Genomic DNA, 24,744 nt, shown 5'->3' on the forward strand with positions numbered 1-24,744 from the left:
AGATGCCCCCCAGGCCGGCCATGAGAAATCAGTTACAACTGCAGGCAAAGAGGAGGCAGATGGTGGGAAGAAGCTATCATGTGGGCAAGCTGACCTTTGAGAGACTGCCTCAGTCCTCCATCCATGGTCAGGCTGGAGCTAGAGGGGTGCTTTGCCCCAGAGGGCCCTTCCTGATCGTTGAGGAAGGGGTTGGTGTCTCCTGCCCTGCCCAGCACACAGGGAGAAGGGCAGGAAGGAGAGAAGGGTAGAAGGAGCAATTAGTAGCTTCTCTCACGGCTTGCACAAGGCGATTAGGAAAGCTGGGGAGTATGAGATACGCGTTCAGGAGAGCCAATGCTGATGAGGTAGCACTAAAGATGGTCAAAAGTGAAGTGAACTTTCTTTCCAAAAACCAGTTCCCTATACCTGCCAGTGGGGAAATGTTGCCTCAAGGAGAGCTGGTTCAGGCTGTGAAGAATGCCAGCACTGGCCTGAGCAACCAGACGAGGGTAAAGAGATGGAAACACCCTGATGTGGAAAGGAAAGGATATTGTTTCTTTGGCATTGTATGTTTCTGGAGTGCATCAATTTGGAGGGACAGTGGACTCCTAAGCCTTTAAAATTAAAGGTTTTAGTGGATTTTTTTAAAAAAATTTGGTATCTGCTTCCAGCGTCGTTCACCACTGTGAATTCTGCTCTAGCACAGCTCTTTTCATACAGCTGTTAGTCTGGACCCCATGTTTACTCACCACAGAAGCTTAAACTAGGCTCTTTTTACCCAACCCCTCCCTGAACACAGTATTGAGCATCTGACTGTTAAGGCTAGCACCTTGCCTCATCTATTTCAAGGAATGGATATAAAACACAAATGAAAGCAAAACCAAGAAAAGGCAATTTAAAACCTCTAAAGCTATATAATATGGCTGCAGAATAGGAACAGACAAAGCAAAACCCATCTTCTGAAATGACAATTTGTTTTTAGCAATCTTGTTTTAATAAAACTGTCATGATCAACTCTAATCCCCTAGAAATCTAGATAAATATAGTGTCTATCAGATGTACAAAGCAATTTTTATCTATTAGAAGTGCCTGTTATTTTTCTGGGTCTTTGAAGGATTCTGCTGTTGACAAGCACTGCTGTTTTACCTGGGAAGCTTAATTTCCTGGCAGAGTTGGCTAAAGGAAGTCCCTGAATTTTCCATCTTATGTGGTATTTTAAGGTAGCCTTTATGTTATTTTCTGTTAGGAAATGGGAGACCGCTTCTTTTTTTTGTTACAAGTGTGCAGACTTGTTCTTACATCTCCTACTCAGGGAAAGCAAATAGTACCCAGCTGTTCTAGGTCCAGACCTGGGATTGTTATCAATAGGCAGATGAGATAGTAGCTGCTGTTTCTTTTGACGTTTTTATAGTTTTTAAATGACCTTTCCTCTAGAACTAGATGAAATGAACTGCAGTTTCCCTTTAGAGAGTGCTATGAAGGATTTGCAAATAATAGGCACTGAGAAGTCCCATTGAGCAGGTCTTGAAATGGATTTCTGTTAACTGGGACATGGTAGGATGGAGAAGCTGAAATGTATGCAGTATGTGTTCAAACATGCTTTGGACTCTTAAATGACAGCAGGGTAAGTATGTCTAACAAATAGTCTCTCCTAAATTAAGTGGTTGCTACTGTTGTATGAGGTTCTTCTCACTGCCATCAATCACCAGATCCATCTTGCATACCTCTATTGAAGACTTCGTCCTGTGATCCTGGATGGTCAGTCCCGTCATAATAGGAGTTTCCATTGTGAAGGAAAGTCCCCACTGCACGCCCTTGACGAGCATGTCCTACTGCGTCGCTGAATACCTTGTTTATTTGCTCTTCGGATGGCATCCACCAGTCCGGGTTGGAAGTACAGTGCATCCTAATGAACTCTGCAGGAAAACACGCAAGGATAAAAACCAGCTTGTCTTTGCAGCATCTGTTATCACCCAGGCATCAAAAGCTCATGGGAAATAAGAAAGGGGGCCATTACTGCTCTACTTAAGCAGAAGTAAAGCCTTATGGGGGATGCCATGATAATGCCACTTGGACCTATTTTATTTCTGTACAACTGTCTTTCTCTACATGAAGTGTATGTTCTTATACCTGAGCTAATTATGTGACACATGGGACCTGGAGATAAAAATCCCTTCTTGTGGAAATAAAAAGAAATAATTCGAAGTGACAGCTGTGATTTAGTATGTGCAATACATGTGAAAGTTAACGTGAACTGGGATGTATTTAACTGTAAACCTGTTGTGTATTTATACCTTAAGGTGATTACTGTTGTGGATCTTTATGATCTCCCTCTGCTGGCTGCTTCAACACCTGCAGGCTGCAGTAGCCCACCACCCACTTGAAAATGTCCCTACCATTATTTCAGTTTGGCGCTCCTTTCTGTTTGGAGTATCTTTCATTTTAAGTCCTGTTCTTTCCATCTTTCTGAAGCTGACACCTATTCTTCAGAGACTAAATTGGCCTTATAAATAGCTAAACGAGATGAGAGGGCTAATTTGGGAAGCCTTGCAATAGTTTTCAATGCAGGAGAAAATGAATTGTACTGTGTGTGATTTGGCTATTTAAGTAGCTGCTGCTTTCACATACAGCTATTTGTATGTGATGATTACATTTTTTATAATTTATTTTTTCAGATTCTTTGACATGCAATATGCTAAACTTGCAGAAGGCGCCTTACCAATTCTGGAGTTGTAACTGCTAGACATAGCTCAAATAGGTGTATTTGGACTTTGAAAAGTCCAAGTACGATTTTAAATGTGAGGGTGCCTTATTAGATATATTGGATACACTGCACCTCATATGGAAATTAAGATTCTTATTTATTCTGTAACATTAGTTATTCCCTCATGCAGTATTGTGTGTCCCAGGATATTTTTAAATTCTATTTTCTCCTGTTGACAAGCCAACAGCACAATAAGTGGCGTAAGGTAACTTCATTACTGTCACCACATCTCGAGACCAGGGAATGCTGTGCTTCTACGTGAGTTCCTGTGCCTGCAAGGTATCTCATCTGTTGGACAATTAGGACGTGATTTTTGCATAGCTCCTCCAGCAGTGTGTCTGCAAGTGATAGCTATCTCAGTTTTAAATTCATTTCCCTGGAAATCCACACAGGCAACAGTAATTCCTACCTAGTTATGTTCACATGGGGCTCCACAGACTGGTATGTTTCTCAGAAAAATGGTTACCACGTAAAGGAGTAATGCTGTAATTTAAGCATGACAGGCTGTTTTAAAGCTGGTTCCAGACATCAGTCAGTTGTAGGAATATATTAAAAATGTTTATAGATGTTTAAACTACTCTGAGTGCAGAGAGAGAAGCAGTTTGTACTCTCTGCTGTGGTGAAAAAGCATAATTAGACGTGCTGAGAATTAGTCAGACACCTGTTACCTTAGCTTGCAATTGGGTAGGAGCCAGTGGCCAACTCTTGGCACCAGAGAAAATTGTCATGTTCCCACCCAGCCACAAAAGCCCAAAGGGAGAGCTGACTACTCTGCTTTCTTAACCGGACCTTAGATACTGAATGTTTGGCTGCTTCTTCAAGCTTCTGCAAATTAAGGAAATTGGCCTTTCTCCCAAGGAGTGCTCCACATGTTCTGTATGTCCAGGACCCCAGAAAGGAGAGTGGCCATAAGCAAAAGTCCATCTACAGGTGGATTTACTGTTAGTATTGGTGGGAGGCAGGGGGAATAAAGGGGAAGAAAATGGTATTAACAATCTGCTTGTGCATAAATTATTAGGTGTAATTAAAAGTAATTTAATAAATGGTTAATGCACTTGTATTCAGCCTTCAGTTTCCAGGAGAACTGCTGGGACCCTGAATCTTGCTCCAGACCTCTATGCAGCATAGTGTGCAGTGGATTTGCCTTTCTATTAAGCTCTGATAGAGTATAAGGTCTGGTAGACCATCATATAACAGGTTAACAGGTTCCTTTGTAGTAAAAAAAGAGCCTCATTGACTAATTCAGCTGTATGTAAAATCTGAGTTCATTACCTGGTTACATCAATGTTCCCCAACTACAAGTCTAGTCTACTTGGCCTTGCTTGATTCTTCTACCCTAGATGGGAAGAGGCTGCATCTGATGTATATAACCACTTGGGACTTCAGCTGGATAACTAAAGGTATTTTTATCACTGACTGACCAAAATACAGCTTTTTAGACTGCATTGATTAGTAAAACATTTTTGAAGTCAGTTCAATCAAAATTTCATGTATTTGCTCACAAAATACTATAAAGTTAACTATGAGTTAATTAATGATAAGCATATGCATTTATAAAATGCAGATGCTGATACAATAAATATGGTCTTAATTGGGCTTAAAAAGTCCTGTTTTGTATGTTTTGTTATAAAGCCCTATACCAGGCCTTTTGAACAGTTTTAGCAAATCTAAGTATGAACTGCCACAGCAATTAATTCTTCTCAGTCTGGACCCTCTCTCTGGATTGTCCAATACCCCTACTCTCTGACATTGTGAAATGCCTGCAAAACTCCCCCTCCTTCTCAGGCTAAATATAGGGAAAAGTTGTTCCCTAACTTTTTCAGTCAATGTTGCATCAGTACTCAAAAAAAGAAGTTAAATCCTTGACAACATATTTGCATACACCTTGTATGTAATGAACCTGTAAATGTTCTTTGCCCTATAAAATGTTCAAGTCTATTCTGAAACTCAGTTAACTTTTAGCTCCAATGATGCACTGTGGCCTTCAGCGCCATATGCTTACTACACATTAGGCTATAAATATTCCTTTGGTTAATTTTGCTGTATATCAGTGTTAAAGAATGCCCTGTTAGTTTACTATAAAAGAGTGTAAACATGATTGTCTGGTTCTTCCCTTTTTGCTGTCTCAAGTATATCAGTGTCATGTGCCCTTGTATTTGTCTCCTCTTAAATAAGCAGCCCTGTTTTCTCCCATTCAAAAAAACCCCAAAACACATATATAATACATACATACATACATACATGTATGTATGTATAAAAAAAAAAAAAGCAGAGGGTTTCTGGCTGCTTGAATCCTGCCTGTGAAACCCCTTCTAGTTCTGCAACTGTCAGCCAAATGCTTCTACTGAGCCAGAGCCAATGTGGTGAAATGAGATCACATATGGTGGACACTGAGCGAAAAGATGCAGTACCTCTGAGACATGTTACTTTTACTGGATCCAGAGGACGTCTTTCAGGACCTGTCTCTCCTGACTGCACTGACCTTTTCCTTTTTCCAAGGCCGCATGAGTACTTAAGCTCATCGGTTGTGAAAACAAATCTGATGAGATAGCGAAGGAGCCGTCGTCCATCTTTCTTGGAAGAATTTACAGCCTCATCCCACTGTTTACTAGTGATGTAGACAGGGTAGTTGTTCAGCAACTGCTTGCTCCCCTGAAAAAGTGAAACATTTCCATTGCTTATTTTACAAGGCAAATAAGTAAAGATGTCAGCTGCAGTAAAAAATACACTTTTTAACTAGCCACAATACAGACAGTGAAACACATTCTGAAGTGAGCATGTAATTGCTCTTACTGAGAATGAGTACTTTTAAAATTACGTTACCATTTTCTAGAACTTGAATTTGGTGAGGTATGAGAAATATGTTTTGAGAGGTGGCTATTGATAATTTCCACTTTAACAAGCAGGTTGAAAAGAGTTAAGAACCAGTGGCTGGATGTACTATTTAAGTATAACCTTTCTTCTTAATCTGTTAAAATGCATAAAAAGGGTCTTTGAAGAGCATGATCAAATGGATCACTTCATCACAGCTGACAGTTTACTTCAGAGGTGACTCTTTTGGTCTATTTTTATAATAAATTTATTACTTCTGTAGAACACACCTGAAACTTGACAGCAGTTATGTTACTGTAAAAAATGTAAAGAAAATAAATAAAGGAACTATGAAAACTAAAAGATTCATTACTATTAATGAATGCCGCATTAACTCAAATTATAGCTTTACAGAAATGCTACTGTGTCAGCTGGAAAGAAATTTTGCTTTTAACCTTTATAATTTGTATGCTTCAATATTCCAACATTAAATGAATGCTGGGGGACTAATTATGGGGATTCCTGTAATCCACATAAATATAAGCCCTCTTTAGTCAGTTGTACCTAAATTGTATTTAATTCTTGTTGTCCATAAAAGGCTATAGTTCAGGATTACCCAATTAACGTGAGATGGTACTGTTAATATACTTGAAATAATTCAAGTACACAAAAAAGCCAAACCACACCCTCCTAGAAACTCATTCACTTTTACAGCTACACCTCTTTATTAAAACACATAAATCTGGAGGCCCAATGAGTAAAATCTTTGTATAGCTCCCAGAGAAACAAGGGTACGATGCTCAACAGAGGCAATCAGCTACCTGCTGCACTTGTGGGCAACTGTTGCAAACTTCTGGCTTCCAGATCTTTGATACCTGAAAACTATTTTAAGGACTACCCTTGCCTCCTTTCACATATTTAGTATAGCATCCTGTGAGATACCTTGGGAGTATCTTTGAAATTTTTCCTTGGGTATTTGCTTTTAATTTTTTTGCAAGTTTCATAAATACATGGAAGGTTGAATTTAGTGAAGATTGTGATGATTAGAGAATCTGTATGACTTAGGGTACCACCACATCCTAGGATGGTTAGCATCTCTGGGAGCTGAGCCTATGTGACTGTGCTACTTGTACGCCTCAATGCAAACTACGGGCAAAGACAGCTACAAGCAAATTCAAAACTCTGCAAAGGAGACAAAATGTAAGGGAAGAGATGGGATTTGTCTGCCAGAGGGGCCCCTCCTCTCCCCCCCAAACATACCAACTCTTCATTCCCCCTGTAGCTTGTGAATCCAAGCTTGTAATCCCTAAGAGATAGACCCTTCACCTATAGTTCGACGCTGTCATCATCTGAGACTTTCTCTTTGCACTTCACTTGTCTCTTCCCAGCACTGCAAAAGGGCCAGGGTCAATTCCTCTCCCTCCACTCATGATACAAGAAGCTGCTTTAATTTCTTCCAGGTACACATGCCCCAGTAATAGGCCTGAGGCACTCCGCCGTGGAAAGAACATTACCCTCCATCCAGTCCAGCTCTGCATCCTCTGCCAACAAGGTGAAGAGGCTGGGGAAGGAGGAAGAGCTGGGGGCAGCATGGAAAAGTCTTTGGGGGTATTACACTCTTATGCTGAAGCAACTGTGACCACTCCATCTCAGGGAGAGCTGACACTAGTATTTCCTTGGCTTGTTCCACAACAGAGGTAATACACAGGACCATCTGATCACCATGTCAGTACTTACTTTTTTTCAACAGTTAGCTTTGCAACCCTTTTATATAAAGTGAATGATTTTCCTACCTAAGATTTCTGAAACCTATTTTTTTTCCTATCAAAAAACTGTAGTGAAGCAAGGACCTTAATGATACCGGTGCAAAGCAGAATCTGCAGCTAACTGTAGGCACTACCCTCCTTTTCAGCCCTAGCAGGCAGCAGCAATGCAATGCAAGCCCGTAACAGCACAGGGTAAGGCTGCAGTCTTGCTCATGTGCATTAGGGATGGATGCTCATAGGTGGCTTTGTTAAGCAGCAAGCAATCCTAGAAGCTACCGCTGTATTTAAATGTATTGCACTGATGAAATCAGGGTGCAGAAAGGCCCAACATCTAAATTTCATGAGTGCTCATATAACTACTAACTGAGGAGAAGGTAATACATTTTGTGTAACTTCCTCAGTCCCAATTTTATTATACTCCTCTCTTATTCCCCCTGAAATTTAGGATATTTTTCCTCATTCTTCTCCAAAGGCATGATACAGTGTTATGCTAGTCTGTTAAACAATTACTGGGTTCCTGCTACAGATACACTTTCATTATATCCTCTGAAAGTAAAGCACTTCTAGGCAAAAGATTCTCGGTAAATATATGATGCAGTTTGGTGTGTCCAGTAGTCACTAAACTAAAACAAACAGAAAACCTTCCAGAAATGAAATAAGCAGACCCTGAAGGAAGAACGAAAGTACAAATGTGTTCATGCTTGTATTTGTACATGATTAAGCTTATGAATAAAAGATTAGAATTTATGTGTTTAATTGAATAAAAAATTCTGTCACATCATGACAAGCTATTCCATGTGGGACATTACAGAACAGCCTCAGTTTTTACAGTGCTTGAAAATTTTAGTTAAGCAAAAGAGCATTAAAAAAAGGAAAATGAATCCTTGGAATATATTTGAGTGATAACAGCTAATGATATATATAAATATAGATATATATGCACATACCAATTTGCACAGCATAAAACTGAATGGAGGAGCAAAGTGATGCACATCCTGAACCGCTGCAAAGCATCGTCAGTGAAACTATGCTAAGCTGGGCTCTGTGAGGCTTGTACTACGTATCATTTATGTGCAAAGGGAGGTCCAACTAGACCTAAGTCTTCCCTCTTCTGATCTCATTTTGTGAATAATGAGTAGTGACATGTATATACTACATATACGAAAACATGCACAGCAAGAGCCTCAAATACAGACAGTCTAAACTAGAAAAGTCTCAACAAAACCACTTCATTTGAGGCATTTTTATAAGCTTGGATAGGAACACACTGGAGCAAAATTAACATGAGTTACACTAGAGCTGACAGATAAATCTATACATCTAGCTTCTAGAAAAGGGGAGGACTTAAAACTTCCTGCTTTTTCACTGCAGCACTTTTAAACAGATCATAATTACAAAAATCTCCAAACTCTGTATCAAGTATAAAATTGTCAACCCTCAACATTTTGTTTAGGATGCTTTCTGAAAAGCAAGAGCACTCCAAAGACTTGCAGAAGTCTATATTTGAGTCTGTCTGCAAAATGAAGGAAATGTGTGTTTTAGTGTTAACATCTCAGGGCTGCATTAGAGCTACATTAACTGTATACATGTGTGTGCCTGTGTCCATAGAGACAACATGTCGGTACCCTGCCATGCATGGGTGCACCGGCAGCCACTGCATACAGTCACCGTCAGTCACTCAGCTACAGTTTTCACCAGGCTAGCCCTAGCCTAAAATCTGCCAACAAAAGTGATGTTTCTGAGGAAAAATGAGAGAAAAAATACCCAAGGCAAGCCAAGGGAAGCTGGTGCCAATGGAGACAGTTACACGCTGCTCAGTAAAGTCATCCTAAATTATACTAGTGAAGGTCCTCCATTTGGGGGATTACTGTACCTAAGAATGACAGTTTAATAATAGATTTCACACATTTTTACTACTGAATATATTCTTCCAGAGCCTACTGATTTATTTGCCTACATGTTTTCAATGAATTTTCAAACACAAAAGAGATGAAGCTTGTCTTCACTGTATACTACCTCAGTCGGATGGTCTGCTGGCTGTGGTACCATCAGCTGGTTGTGATGCTGAAGTACAGTCTTCAGATAGTCTAAAACAGTCTGGCAGGGCACTGCATGAAACAAATTGCAATTACTGTATATTAGCTATCTAGCACAAAATAGAAAAACAGTGTTAAGCAGTGTTTTTCAGGATCTGTTTTGTACATCTGTGAGATTTATTTCAAATAGGAAATACTTCTCATTTTGATTTGTGCAGACATTTCATTCAATTAATATACAACAAATTTTGTGTTTCCTATGTTGAGATCTCTTACATTGCTTTTACTTTCTGCCCACTAGTTTTCAAACAGTTTTTTTTCCCTAGTTTTAAGTTATAATTATTACAAATACCAATTAGGTCAGCAGTAATAAGAAAAAAATTTGTAAATACTGTAAACAGCCCAAACCATACAAAGGAGAAAACATTTCCTGGACCTAAATCATGCACTGATTAACATGTAAACATGCTGAAATACTTTTGAAACTACAGTCTGATTAACTATCTGAACAGATTTAATGATTCATATACTTTAATGTCTTTTCCCTCCCTCCTCCCAAATTTGTTATAGAACTAGGTGTTAAGCAAATTGCTTTATTTCATTTTCCCTCATCCTCCGCCCTTTCCATTCCCATCACTCTCATCCATTTCAGGAGTGGTACCAACATTCTATTCCCTTCTGCTGAGGTGATAGGTTAATTAGGGATGATTCAATTATGGGTCTCTCTTAAGCAGATGCTGCCACATCCCTGATTAACTCTGGAGTATTTTTGAGATACAGTGCTTTTCTCCTGAGCCTGAAACACTGTAGAAGAATTAAACAGATATTAACCCAACATCATGATTGACTTGTGCAACACTAAATAAGCATTGTTTTTAAGGTACATTATCACTCTAACATTTTGTATGGGTAGTTTTTGTAAGATAATGTTAGCTTCAGCTAAATATCCAGATACAATACTTGAGTGTTCATTCTTTTTTTATTATTACTATTTGTTGGCATTCAGCTTTTACACCTGGAAAAATGTGGTGGTTGGGGCTTTGTCTTAAGCTGGCAATCTCAAAGCAAGTACTGAAATCACTGAGAATGTCTCAAGGTAGGATTTACAGGTATTTTGCACTCTTCCCTGGGCATTCACACTACACAGCAACTATGCCCCTGTCTAGGCAGATGGGGTGCAAAACACCTTTACTCTGCGCAAAACAGACCCTTTACTAAGGGCTAAGCAGTGTTACATCCAGCAGCCCGCATACAGAAGTCAATGCAAATGCCTGATATAAATAATAAATCCTACGTTGTTTCGCTCCATGCTGACTTCTCCGTAAAGACAACCCATCAGTGTATTTACTCCTGTTTCATTTGTATATTACACTTTGCCATAGGAGGTTAGAAGGTTATGCGTTAGGTGAAAGTTAGCATTTCAAGTGACTTGTACCTGGTTTATTTCTCCAGTGACATCACTGCTTATTGCTAGACCAAGTCAGAGTCTCAGTAGTGTAGCTGCTACGCAGTGACACTGCCATGAACAGGAGAGCCTGGATGACACTGTTAAGTGTCATCAGATGGTTTCAGAAAATGTTTCAATTCTGAAAAAGTCAGAAGGGCGGTCAAGCTTAATAGTCCCACCAACATGTTCTGTGGCCTTCCTGTAATGAGAGCTGTATATTTAGCATATGGCAGCAATCAAAAAATTCAGTACAAGTTCTTACATGGAATAAAGGAGAAAAATAAGCACAGGTAACGTTTTAGTACACTGGATATTCATAAGGTGTGGCAAAAAAAAGATTTGTCTTTTTCCCATTTTTATATACAGGAAAGCATATGTGGGGAAAAGAAAATACTTTGGGTTTTTTTCCCATGCAGATGGGCTGAAGGGTAAGTTCGTATTTTGAGACCCTTTTCTTACGGTCTGTGCGTGTCTGGCACATCCAAAACGAAGATTAAACTAGGAATGCCCCTGCACATTTTACTTTCTCATTAAGAAGGTGTCCAAGAAAGGGGCACGAGGATCACAAAGGCTGCCTGGGGCAGTGTCAGAAACCCTGTGACAAGGTCAGCAAAACCTCCCATGGGGGTGGAAGTTAACGCGGGCAACCAGCATTTTCTGTGAGATCCAGACACCTCCTGCGAGGACAGTAAGGGTGGAAGAAGCTCTGATGGGTGGTTGTACTACTGCCTGGAAGGTGCCTGATTCTTGGACTTGGAGGACAGTTGAGTGATACTTGGGAAATCAGAGATACTTGTGAAGTATCCTTTTTCTGCCCTGTCTAAATGTTTTTGTTTAGCAGGTTCACTGTAGACATAGTTGCTGAAGCATTAGCAGTACCTGGAAGCTTTACACTTTTTCAGTCCCCACGAAGCTGTGCTCAAAACAGCCTGTGAAGTTCGCACTTGCTTTTCTGGTTATCTCTGTTAGTAAAAGTCTCTGGTGATGATCTGATGGCTCTCAGCCATACTTGGTACTATTACCTGCAATTATGTGGAACAACATGGGGCCTGAAAGGGAACAGAATATAATGCATCAAAAATTTCTAATTTTTAAGAGCTGATCTCACAGCATGATGGTACAGTTACCCACAGTAAGTAATTTCACTTGCAGGCTATCCCAAGATGCATTTACCTATGTTCTTCCAAAGGGATTGGGCACAAGCAAGAAGACAACAGGAAACTATTTAACCTGTCGTGCCCCCAGCAGACGAAGTACAGCCCTACTTTAACTGTTTTCTGCTGCTAAAATGCTTTCTCATTACTGGTGAGAAATATGAAGGTACTAATTGCTGGCTGAAGTTTATAAACACTTCTATCTTCATAAAAGCAGTAATGTTTCGAGCACAAAATTGTATGATTTTGTTATCATTATAGAGTCTGGAGGACTCTCAGTACTTTTGACTTGTAAAGCCTATGTACGTCACACTTTGCTGTTGGTATGAACAACCTCAGCCTTTCAAACACCACATGCTACTTGCAAAGCCAGGGTTCTTGGGCTGCCGTATTAACTGAAGGAAGCCACAAAGAGGACGGCACAAGGCCAAAAGTCAAAGCTTTGGTTTTGCTTCTGTGTCCCTCTTATGGCTCTGCAAATACTCTTTTTGCCAAGAGGAACTGTTTCCTCCAAACCCTGCAGCAAACAACTTTTTAAGAGCCTGCAGCTCCCAACTATGAGAATGAAAAATTATTTAAACCTACTAGCTTACTTATTTTGTATGTCTTTGACTTTGATGTGGTCTCTAGAGAGTTAACAAGATCATAACCCTGAGAGCGGATTCTCTGCAGGCTTATGCACATATCCACTATCACTGACAACACCAACAGGGATCTGTGCCTACTGTAACCAATGGGAAAGACGCTAATGTTGAAATAACACTTGCTTGTTATAATTTAGTAGAAAGCCTGTGGGGAGGCATTAATTTTCTTGCCCATTAGAAAGAAGTTTCCACAGCCTTTACTTTCTCAAAGTGCCAGTGTCTCAGAAAAGACAATGGAAGTGGCAAAGTAACCTGGTCTGCAGTGAGTGAATGAAGAGATCCTAGCGGGAGCTAAAGGGTGAGGAGGAGGTGCTGCACAGGACAGCATGCTGGGGAAGGCTGGTCTTGCTAAGATGCTCAGCAGTGACTAAGCAGGACATGCATAAGAGGTGGCAGGTCTTAGCTGTTTATTGATCCAAGTTACAAGAGTCTGTTTTTATTCTAGGCATCATGCTGTAACAAGCGCTGCTTCAGCGTAGCTTGTCACAGCTTTCTCTGCAGAGTATCCTAATTTCTAATAAATAGTTGAACAGTGTGGTGGCCACCGACTGTGCTAGTGACAAAAGCTGGGCTGTGATCTCTCAGTCTGACCTGCCACACAGCACCGCAACTCCCCGGACTAAATCCTCTTTGCACCAGACAGCATCAGTGGGTAAAACACAGTACAACTCAAGTTGTCAGCTCCTAGCGATGCAGTTTCTACCCTTGGCTCATTACAGTATGTGCTATTTCAGCCTCAGAAACACACACCTGATTTCAAGTCTGCATTTTGTTTTCTTTTGATTGGGTTTTACAAAATCTTTGGAAAAGAAATGGAAAATATCTGTCACCTATTATATACATATAGTTAGTGATGAAGTAATTTCTCCATCTTCTCTCTGCTAAGCTCAACACTGACCTTCCCGAGATGCTGGGCTCGTGCTAAAAGCAGAGCCCCTACACCTACTGAAGGTGTCTGTACATCCATAAGCCATGCCAGCCCTTTTGGCCATGCTGTGCCTGAATACTCGGCAAGAAAGCCACCATGTCCTCCAAAAGCCTTTCTCAGTGTCTGTTTCCCAGGGCCTGAAACCAAGTAGAGCGATGCTCTCTGTGCCTCAACATACAGTAATGCTGCACCATGTTCGGCCAAGTCTGTCACCTCTCATCTTCCTCACTCACTGCTACCTCTGCACCACTTGCAAGCTGTGAGCAATGATTATATGCTTTCCTTCACTGATGAAAGTATTAAAAATATGGGCTGTGAACAGTTTCACAAAGAATCCCTCCAGAAATTAATCTGCATCATGGCAATTTCCTGAATACAAATATATTTGCATTTTTAAAATCAGTCTTTGTAATATAATGTTATGTAACACCCTGAATATCTGCAATACCCTCATCAACCAAACTTTTCATCTCATCAAAAACCATAATTTGGCAAGATGTTGGCTGGTACTAACTCGATTACTGTCTTTTAGTACTCTGTTAATTGGAGCCAGCATCAGTTGTGCAATTAGTTTGTCTGGGCTCAGTATCAGGCCAATGAGCCTACAATCATCTGGGACATCTCGTGTATCCTTTTTAAAAAAAACAATCACAAAGTATTTGCATCTTTCAGTCTTATGGAGCATCTCAAATATTCCAAAACGTGAAGAAAAACATAGTCAGAGTCCTCTTTGTCCACCTTCATTTTTGTTTTAGCTCCTGAAGTGAGTTGCCCAAATCTCATGATTTTGGAAGCATCATGATGTGGTAGCACCTGCCTAATGCTTTTGGTAATAATTTGATGTGCACTTAAGGATGAGAAGCTGGTGTGCCCAAGCAGTTACTGCTCCTGGCAGCCTGTGCTGTGGCTATCCTGGTGACACCAGTGTCTGAGAGGGACTCCTGACTCTGCTCTTGAACCACTCTGTCTGACAACCTGGGCTGGAATCAGCATCTCTTTATCATTTCTAAAAAGGCTGGCAACGCTGGCACTGACTAACAAACTCTTCAGTTGTCCCGACTCCGGGAGGGACTTGCAGCAGACAGCCAAGGCTGCAGTCCCACCTGAAGTCACAGTTCAACGTGTGCTAACACCCAGAGTTAACGGTGGAAATAGGAAACATTTCTACCTGCTTACCATCATCATCATATTGGTGTGACTGCATCATTTTACTCTTGACGGATACCATTTAACATTACCATTAACTTCCCCTCTACCCCACTTATTTTCTAACTGTTCCTTTGCTTTCCCTCTAAGCTGGTTGTTTTTGTAACCAACAGAAAACTTTTCCTCCTAGATAGTCTTTTGGGGCCTTCCACACCATGCTTTTAATGTTCCCCAATTCCAATTATTACTCACTCTTTTTTTCCTTTTTTTAACCTTCCGCTCCAATAATTGTTTTGAACTTTTTATGAAGTGCCAAGAACATCTCTATTATTGGTTTGGGCTGGATTTTTGCTCATTATAAATGTTATTGGGCCACAATCACTTGTATTGGTATCTGTCTTAATGAAGGCTCCTATACATCCTCTCCAAAATGTGGCCTCCGGTGTAACACATCCCAGGGATGTTTATATTGCCAAAGCACAGTGCTATGAAGAGATACTTGGGCTTGCTGTAAATAAGGCATATCTCCAATGTAAATAATGTATATCTCCAACCTCTCCCATGGCATCAGACAGCCCTAGCAAGAAGGGATGGCTCATCCCTGGCTTGGCTGCATGTCTCCCCATGGTGGCCTCAGCCCTGTAAGCAAACAGTAAGAAATCTGGTTATTCTGTTCATTAATGAGATTTTGTGGCCTGTAGCCAACACAGGTTAGTATTCCTCCTGGTGTTTTGCACAGCAGAAGATGAATCCTGTAGGACTCAAGACCATTTACTTCTGACCTGCCAGAGAGGAGGAGAATTGGGAAGGGTGTGCATCTACATCCACCCCGCTCAGACCAGCAGCTGTTAGTTAAGACTGGCTCAGCATTGCAATGTGTCCTCCTTTGCTTGACCTTGAGCGATGCTTCACTCTGAGTTCATTGCAGGGCATTTTTAAATTGATGCTCGACTGTCAAAAAGATGTAACAAATGATAGTGAACCTGCTGACGAACTACATGGCAGTGTGAATTTCTTATAACGTTAATGGAGATGCCTTCTCTGCCTGAGATTTGGACAAGTGTGCAGTATAACATGGCTTGGATTATTTCAGCTCATATCCTCATTTATTTCAATAGCCAGCTGAAAGCCAGTGAAAGCTGTGTGGATGGGCCATGAAGACAAGTGGTTGGGGTGCAATGAGCTGGAAAAAGAGAGAGGGGCAAGGAGAGATGGGCGTTAGTAAAGAGGAACTGATCTTGGTACACAAGACCCTACAAATCTGAGTATTTGTAACTGGATGGTAAAATAAAACCAGCACCCATTTGTAGTGAGAGCAGCCATCAGAAATCATAAGAATCGACATTACACACAAAAGGGTGTTAAAGACTGACTAAACTGACCTATGTGCCTGCCAAAAGCAGGGAAGGGAGAAAAAATTACATCAAATATCCCATTACTTTAAAAATCCTACTCAGTTGTGTTTTCCAGGTGGAGTGGAAAACCATTTTACTTCTGTTAATCTTCATCTGAAAAGCCATTGAATTTCTTTTAATTTTCTTTTGCAAAAATATTTCTTCCAGAAAGAAGAAAGAATGTGCCCCTTCCATATGCCCCTGGGATGTACACCTCTGCCTAAACAACAGAAGAAAAGAGATAAAACAAGGCAACTGTGCATCTCTCATTCAAGTGATACTGCCACGTGCTCATGTGGCTTTTATTTTTGTCAGTGCTCTCTCACTTTCCTTCTACTTAATAGAAGGTATCTCTTCTTGTCCTCCCTTTCAGCCATGAAGTCTTCAGGGCAGGGACCTCCTCTGTAAACTCCTCTACACATTTATATTGCTGACAGCTAACAGGGAAACCAAGGAGCCACCAGTGAGCAGGAACAGCAGTTTGTCGCTAAAATGCCAAATGCTGACATGCGAAATGCAAACCAAAGTTGAGACTTGGGAGTTCAGCCTCGGCAGGCTGAAACACAGCTCTCCATGAAACTCCCACCAGCTCTTGCTTCCCAAGGTAGGCTAAGAAACCTGACCCCCAAATTCTCATGGGTTTCTACCCAGAAGCGTGGAGAAAACAGATTAATAAAGACCTGGTCTGCCACAGTTAGGTGTTTCAGTCAGTTTTTGTACTAAGGCTGGTTTAGCAAACTAAGCCAGTACCCCCAAGCTGAAAGCAAAGCTGTGCTGCAAATTCAAAGGGGTTCTTGTGCCAAACACTGGGTGACCGTGCTCGAAGCTCTCTCTTCCTGAAGTAACTTCACACTTTGAAGCTGAACAGCAGAATAAGGCCAGAGATCAGACCAAAACATCCAGAACATCAAGAGAAACCAAAGAAGTGGTTAAATGTGAACATCAAGAAAAAGGACAAAAAAATCCCCAACATGAAAAAGTGTTCGTCATAACCCTTGATGGCTGCTTTATCTACACTGCTGCTGTGGTAGGCTCTTTGGAAATGTGATGCTCTGAAAGTATAAAGGAGACAGGATTTGTAGGGAAAAGTAATATCTTTTATTAGATCATCCGATATAGTCAGGAAAAAGAGTCAAGCCTTGGGCACACAAAACCTTCTAGAAAACTTGTCTGACTTTTTCAATTACATTGATATTAACTACCTGCAAATCCTGCCTTGCTTTGGCTACTTCCAGACACCATGAACGTAGCCTCTGTAGGTGAACACTTCTCTACATTTGAAGGGGTTTGTCACCCCCATTCTCACATGGTTTGCTGGAGCATTTTTTGTTGCCTAGCCAACAAAGTAAGAGCAATTACTGTATGTATCACACACTGCTTCATCTTTTGTACGTTTTCACTACTTTCAGGCTGGTTTGTCCAAAACCATGCAGCAAAACTTGGAGCACCAGGAGACAAACCCTCACTCATGACTTTGCTTTAACCACCTGGAAATATTTTCTCCCTTTTAGGCTGAAAGCTGTGAGAAAATCCCACTGACAACAGCGAAGGAGAACTGCTTAATATCCTTATATATTAGAGGGTTTAAATCCAGGTCTTACATGCAGTCTCACAAATAAGTCATTAATTTTACTATTGGGAATGTATCACAGCCCTAGTAATTTTTATACAGAGGAAAGAGATTAGGAGACATTTTTCTCCTCATATAGATGGAATACTTTGCCCTGTTCTTGATGGTCTCAAAACCTTAAAGAGCCAATGACAAGTCTGCCAAACTCCTGTCAGGAATTATCTAATCTTTAAGTATTTTTCAGCTGAACTGAAAACTAAAAATGTTCTGTTAATGTTTTTGTCTAAAAAAAAAATAAAATATTGGGGAAAACTGCACAAATTGCAAGATAACACATTGCTCCAAAACCAAAGCACTGAGATAAGAATTTTTCTTCATTTATTCCATAGCTGAAACAATTAAGATTTCACACAAATTTAAGTATTGTTTCAGTCAAATCAAACGGGTACTTTTTTGAGAAAAAACCCCAGACAACAACCAAAACATATGCAGTATTTCACCCATAGAATAATTTTTCTTCAGTGGTAATCGGCCAAAGAGTGATGCTAGGCTATGGGCAAAAAGATCCTACAGGACTGGAGGGCTTCTACAGCAACAGGACAGAGTCCTGAGAACAGAAAAATCTTATTTTCTGAGTCCAAAAGCTACAGGAGGATAAGTCTTCTGTAATATTTGTTAAAAAAAAAAAAAGTCGTAGCCTTTACATGTGCTGAGAAAACACTCTTCTTCCCGGTAGTCTCTTTGAGAGCCATGCAAATGGTGCTTTGCAGATCTAGAGGCAGAGATGTACAGCGGTAACTATTTTTAGATTGCAAACTCTCATCGATTTTAAAAGGGATTTTGCATATGGAAAGTTAAAAAAAAATGCAAAGTATTTCAGGAAAAGGATAAAATGATTCATAGACGGTTACTGAGCAGAAGGAAGGGGTTGGTGCTTTTATCTTCTATTGACAGGATTGCTAGTGGGAGCCTCGGCACCCTGGGGAGGGCACGGTGTCTTCCATCGCCCCACGGGGTCCCCTGACAGCCTCACCGAGCGGCTCCAGCCCACCTCCCTCAAGGATGAGAAGGAAAACCACTACGTCAAAAAACCTGCTCTTTCAGCAGCTTGATGGAACAGTATGGCAGCCTCCACACCTGTCTAGCTGCCTCCACAGTTGCTCCTCTGCTGCACTAATCAAATTGCCCGGCCCAGTGTGAGGTGTCTGAATGAGCAGGGAAGAAAGTTTGTGCTCTGAGATGACTCTGATGTGCTAGATGGTGGCAAACAACACTGAAACCCTCTGCCAAGGCCTTTCTGGCTCACAACTGAGGCACACAACATCTTGATGGGAAAAAAAAATGCTCAAGAGAACGAGCATTGTGCCCGTTTACATACAGAGTTGGACATTTCAAGTCACAGAAAAATTTCTGCCAGCTTCTTTGCCAACAGAAGCTCACTGGAGCAAAAATAATTAGACGTTGCCTTTAGTTGATTTTTGATTAACCTTGCTCAGCGGTGGCTGTGGGACTGCCTGGGGAGCTCAGACCTCTGTCCTACCATGTAGCAAAATCCGAGGGCACCTTCTGTGGTTCTTAAGGCTTCCCCAGACACATGAGGCACTTTAGAGCTATCTGTGTATCACTCCGAGAGCAGCAGATGCATCTCATGATGATTTTATGTTGGCTGACGAAGTCATATGTCTTTGCACATTTATTTTATGTTTCTCTGCTTCCTTTGATACACTACTAACAAGGTGTTTCATTAGTCCTAGGGGGTGGAAAATGACTGTGCTTATGTATGTTTATCTCGCTTTTAAAGGGAGATAAGGGTTAACTGTGATGTCCCAGGTAAACACAGGCTGCTCAGCCCAGCATTAATCCTAGCAAAATACAGGCAATCACAACGGGATTCAATTGACTAAGAACTAAAGAATATGAATATAATTAATGCCAGTCAAAACAGTCTCATGGAAAGTGGATTGTCAGACTAACCTGATTGTTCTTTGATGAGATTATAGGTTCGTTTGAAAAAGTCGGGTTGAACGGCTGTAATATACCTAGACTCCTGAAGGGCATTTAACTTATACTACCATGAATTACCTGATTGCAAAAGCAGCAATACACAACATCGGCAGACTAAGAGTGTACATGGACTAAGAACCTGCTACCGACAATTCAAGTATTTGTCGCTGGGGGAATCACTATGAATAGATGTGTTTCTAGCACACAATCAAACAAATTCTGAATGACACAGAAACTGGTGATCCAGCAAACACTGGGCAAACAGGGCAGCCAAAGCAATCCAGATCACTTAGTAAATGAACACAGCCAGATACAAAGTATGTACGTATAGGAAGAAATGCGCACAGAACGAGAAGCTCAGCTGCACGACCAATGGCCAAATGACCAGGGCAACCGCAGGTGGGAACAAAGAGCCTCTTCACCTTTGCTCAGGCAGATAGGAACATATTGAACATATTCCCAGTGCCCAAATTCTAAAGAACTGAGCAGAAGGGGAAAAAAGAACTGCAAAGAAGTTGATTTCAGATAGGCAGGCAGGGAATAAGCCACACATTTTCACCAGTGTAATTAACTGCTGGAGTCAAGTGTCAGGTAAGAGGTAGAGCTACTGCTCACCACAGTCTCCAAATCAGGACTGGAGGCCTTCTGAGATTACTTGAATCAAATGGAAGTTATACTTTGACTCAAAGTCAAAATGTGTTCAATATAGGTGACTGAATGAAAGATGTAGGAGAGATTATTGACCCTAATGACCACTTTTGGTCTTACACACCTGAAGCTAGGACTCAACAGGAATTGAAGTCCACACGATTCCCTTTGTCACACAGTTTCCATGTGATATATGAACCAGTAATGAATCCAGCAAGAGTGCATGAGTTATGGGGACTCCAGCTTTGGGAGGGATGGAGAAAGTATTCTAGATTTGGGGTTTTCTCAGCACTGAACAATACTGCTTATGGGATTTGCTGGTACCTCTAGGGACCAATGCACAAAAGAAAGCCACAATGTAATACAATAATGCATAATACATCACTGATAGCTGGGGAGAAGAATTATGAAGACTCATTGTTTTCTGCTCAGATTTTGCAACTGCACCTACATACTGGGGCAGTAGTTGGTTACTGCCGTCTTCTTTTCTAGCAGCTTTGAAGTATTTTCCCTCTTGCAGCCCATGCTATATTATCTGTGCTTTTCTGCCATTTAGGGATTAGTTCAATTAACTTTGCATGGATCTACCCTATGCACCTCAAACTTTAGCTAACAAACCTGTAGCTTCCTAGCATTTATACATGTCAGAAATGTGTTATGTACTTATTTTCTTTGCTAAATTCCAGTTTGATTTTGGTATCATTATTTGAGGTGTATTTTTGCCTGCACTTAAAGTGTAGAGGATATAGGTCCAAGACACTTCGTTCTTATCCAATACCACTCTCTAAGTATCTTGGTGCACCTTAAGAGTGAGAAGTCCTAAGTTTAAAGGGGCAAGAGAAGTCTTCCACAGAGAGGCTTTCCATTAGATGGGGTTTTTCGGTCTGCTTTCTCCCCACCAGTGGCTGCTAGATGTTGCTGAACTGGAGAAGTTGTCAAGCTTTTTTTTCAGGTTTTATTTGACGATGAATGGGAGATGTATTTATGCTTCTCACTGAGACAACAGCAATTTAAGAGATACTGTTCAAGGTAAAAGCCAAATCTATTTCAGTTAAAAGTATGGATGCAACTTTGAATAGTTTCTTTAAGTAACCAAAAAAGGAGCCTAAAAAGGGAATTAGGTTTATAAGCTGCAATGTCCCTTAAAGAACAAGATAATTAGGGATAAAAGTATATGTTTGAAACGACTGTAACAAACCATCTGATGTTTAGAATTTGGAATTACAAGTACATCCCATCCTGAACACAGCTCACTAGTCTAGGACTCAAGATTCATATGGATGAGTACCAGCAGATAATTTAGCAGAGGGCACAGCTATAGGAATTCTGGCTGGAGATAAATTCCAGTGTTTGATTACCATGATCGCAACCTTAAAAAAAGACTAGAACTTAAAACAAATTATTAAAAAAACCCCCAAATAATCGAACTATTTTTATCACTGACTGACAATATTATTTAGCAGGGTATTAATTACCTGGAATGCTCTCCAATTTTCTGCGAAGTTCCTCATTTTCTTGTTGCAATGAAATTACCTCCTGCTCTAGCTCTTGACACCGAGGGCAATAACCTTCTTCCTCTTCCTCCTCTTCCTCCTCTGGAAGTGTAGAAGATGATGGGTGACCATGAGATTCAGATGTTGCTGGAGATGTCCATCCACCTAAAGTGTGTACTGGAGAGGTTGAAAGTGGATCCACATCTGCCAAATGGCTAAAATCATTTACTGATGAGGTGTTCTGAGAAGGGAAGCTCCCAGAAAGCAAATAGTTCTGAAGAGAATCGGTAAAAACTCTCAGAAAGGCTGAGGTTTGTTGTTTCTTTTGCATATACTGCATCTCTATGTCTAAAATGTCTGATGTCTGACTATGGACCATTTTCCCAAGCTGACATTGCTCTTGTCTTTCACTATAATTTGGGTTTTCCTGCTTTATACAAGAAATCATGGATTGAGAGTGATTGTTGTCCAGTAGTTTTCCACCACAATTTAAAAGACTTAGAACCCGGCTGCACTGTTGGGCAAAGGCATCCAGAATCATTCGACTCTCTGCAACAAAAGAAAAGATGAATCACAGAAACCTAATGCAAAAGGTTAAGCCAGGCAGTAGCAGCTAGATGAATGTACACAACCGTTTACAGTAGCATGCATTTTATTTCTAAACACATTAAAATTATGGCTTCTGCTTTAATACTTCTGCAACACTGTGATTTAAAACAATCCCGACTTTGCTTCTATTTTGAGAGTGCCCTTGTGCCCTCGCTGTTAATCAGAAATGCATTGTGATGATAGTCACTGCTTACTGCCATCTTCTTTCAGAGGGATTAAGGCAGGAAAATGGGGAAGAAGATAAAAATTCCATCCGATTTGCTACAAGTAAAAGTTCAGGCAAGTACTTCTCTGGAAGCCTATTTCAAGCTGCTGGTGGGCATTGCCTGTACATATTTGCAGGACTTTGCATTACACCTTCTTCCTATGCCCTGCTCCTCTCCAATGTGGCTTCCAAGCTTTGTTTTGTCTCCCTTTCACCTTTGCTGCACTTGCTTGACACTGTGCACAGGACACTTCACATGACCCACCCCCAATTCTATGGACTTTGCCTCTGTTCCTTTTGTTCTAGGTTCCAGGGATGTCCAAGAACAACTCAAGAATGATAAGCATAAAACCCTCATCTTACACCAAGGAAAGGCACATCAAATGTACAGTGTGAAGCTCTCTGGTCAGAGGAGGTATTTTTTCTGTACTGTTGACCTCCTATGAGTTTATTGGTAGGCCAGTATCATGCAGTGGAGAGCAGTGCAGAGATCTTCAAACTGCCCTGGACATAATCAAGAAACTGTACATGAGGCATTGGGAAACTGTACTGTGCAGCAGTTTGTGGAGGCAGCAGTTTGGTTCTGGAAGCAGGACAAGGATGTCATGCGGCACCTAGTCAGCCTTGCCTCTAATGACAGGAGGTGTCACGTCTCAGGATGCAATAGCAGCTACAACCTAAACCTCTACAGTAGGGTGGTTCATTTCTGCAGTATCTGTGTATGTAGAGCCAAGCTGCTGTAACAGTTCCTGGACCCAGATGCAAAAATGACCAAGGCTCTAATTTATGGTATGACCTGTTAGGCTCACTGATAAAAATAATGGCTTTTAATTTTTTTAGCTTATTCATAGCTGAGTTCCTCTAGGTGTCTAAAAAGATGTAACTAACATTTTGCATAAGATTAAAAAAAAAAAAAAAGACTGGTATGTTTAAGCGCTGCCAATTTTGGAGAGCTCTTCTCAAGCAGGCTTGACTTTTAGAAAGTGACAAACGCATCTACTTTTGAAAAGGCAACCTGCTACAGATGTATGAGACTAAGCACCCCAGACCTTCATTTATCTTAACTTCATCACTAGAGGCGAAAACATAGCCTCATCACACTGATAATATGTAAAGAACAAAAACGTTCAGAATTCAGGCCTTTAAGAGGTGGCATTTCTCATGGTACTTCTCCACGATTGAGAAGATACACCTTCTGGTGGAAAATCTACTTCACACTGAGGTTAGTATAGCTGGCCTGAAGAATATTTGAAACATCACTAATTTGCATTTTTACCATCTTCCAGATCTCTGCAAAGAGGGCAGGGCTGAAGCAGCACACAAATGCTTTCAGTCTTGAACGCAGCTGGAGGAAACCTCCCCAGCACAAAACCCAAGGATGTGATCTCCCAAAGACTGAACCATATGAACAGGGACATGAGGCGGGCAGAGTAAGCACAGGTGCAGTGCTGGGCTATGAGGCTGCCCAGGGCCAAGGTGGGATAGCCCACCAGTATGTGAAAGATTGGGGTGGACCTCAGACCACTTAAAGCATCCTTGCAATCAGACTCCTGTGCTAAGGAGTCATACCACACCCTTGTAGATGGGCTCAGACCAACCATGGCAGATTCCTCCAGCACATCTTTGATCCAAAACACCCTCTGTCCGCACTACAAATTCAAAAGGGCAGAAACGCACAGGCACTGCTACCTCCTTTGCTGCCTCCTTTGCACTAGTGAGGTGCCAGGTGCTCTGTGGCTTCCATACCTGCTGTCCCTCCTTCCCTTTTACTGCATTAACATAAGGCCAGCTGTCTTTAACCCTTATGAACAACAGACGTAATAGAAATTAAAAGAATAGAACCGTGGTGATGTTGCAGCTTTCTAACTGGGACCTACTGATAAACCAAAAGAAAATCAAGAAACTCAAGCACTTATCACTAACAACCTCAAGTTGTGCTTTCTTCACCTTATGTCTTTACTTCCCACTTTCCCCTTTAAAATTATTACAGGATGATATTGATTGGAACTTTGCAATCCTACTACAGAGCAGTTTTTTCATTCATTTTAATCCTATAATCCGATTCCAGTCCTGAAGTCATATTTACTGTTTGTATTTTAATCATTATGGTCCCTGTTGACAAAACAGTTACTCATTCTTTGTGTAT

At 40.9% G+C, this 24,744-nt stretch overlaps 1 protein-coding gene across 1 annotated transcript in view; it reads right to left on the reverse strand.

Annotated features, from left to right (window-relative positions):
* Positions 1 to 24,744, reverse strand: part of BEND4 (BEN domain containing 4) — a 30,799-nt gene continuing 6,055 nt past the window's right edge. The window contains exons 2-5 of the mRNA XM_074904720.1: positions 21,767 to 22,333; positions 9,337 to 9,428; positions 5,155 to 5,395; positions 1 to 1,895 (exon numbers count right to left, since the gene is read on the reverse strand). Of these exons, the coding sequence (XP_074760821.1) occupies positions 1,678 to 1,895; positions 5,155 to 5,395; positions 9,337 to 9,428; positions 21,767 to 22,333 (1,118 nt within the window). The 3' untranslated portion in view covers positions 1 to 1,677. The remainder of the gene's footprint in view (positions 1,896 to 5,154; positions 5,396 to 9,336; positions 9,429 to 21,766; positions 22,334 to 24,744) is intronic.

This window comes from Athene noctua, chromosome 4, assembly GCF_965140245.1.
Source record: "Athene noctua chromosome 4, bAthNoc1.hap1.1, whole genome shotgun sequence".
Classification (NCBI taxonomy): domain Eukaryota; kingdom Metazoa; phylum Chordata; class Aves; order Strigiformes; family Strigidae; genus Athene; species Athene noctua.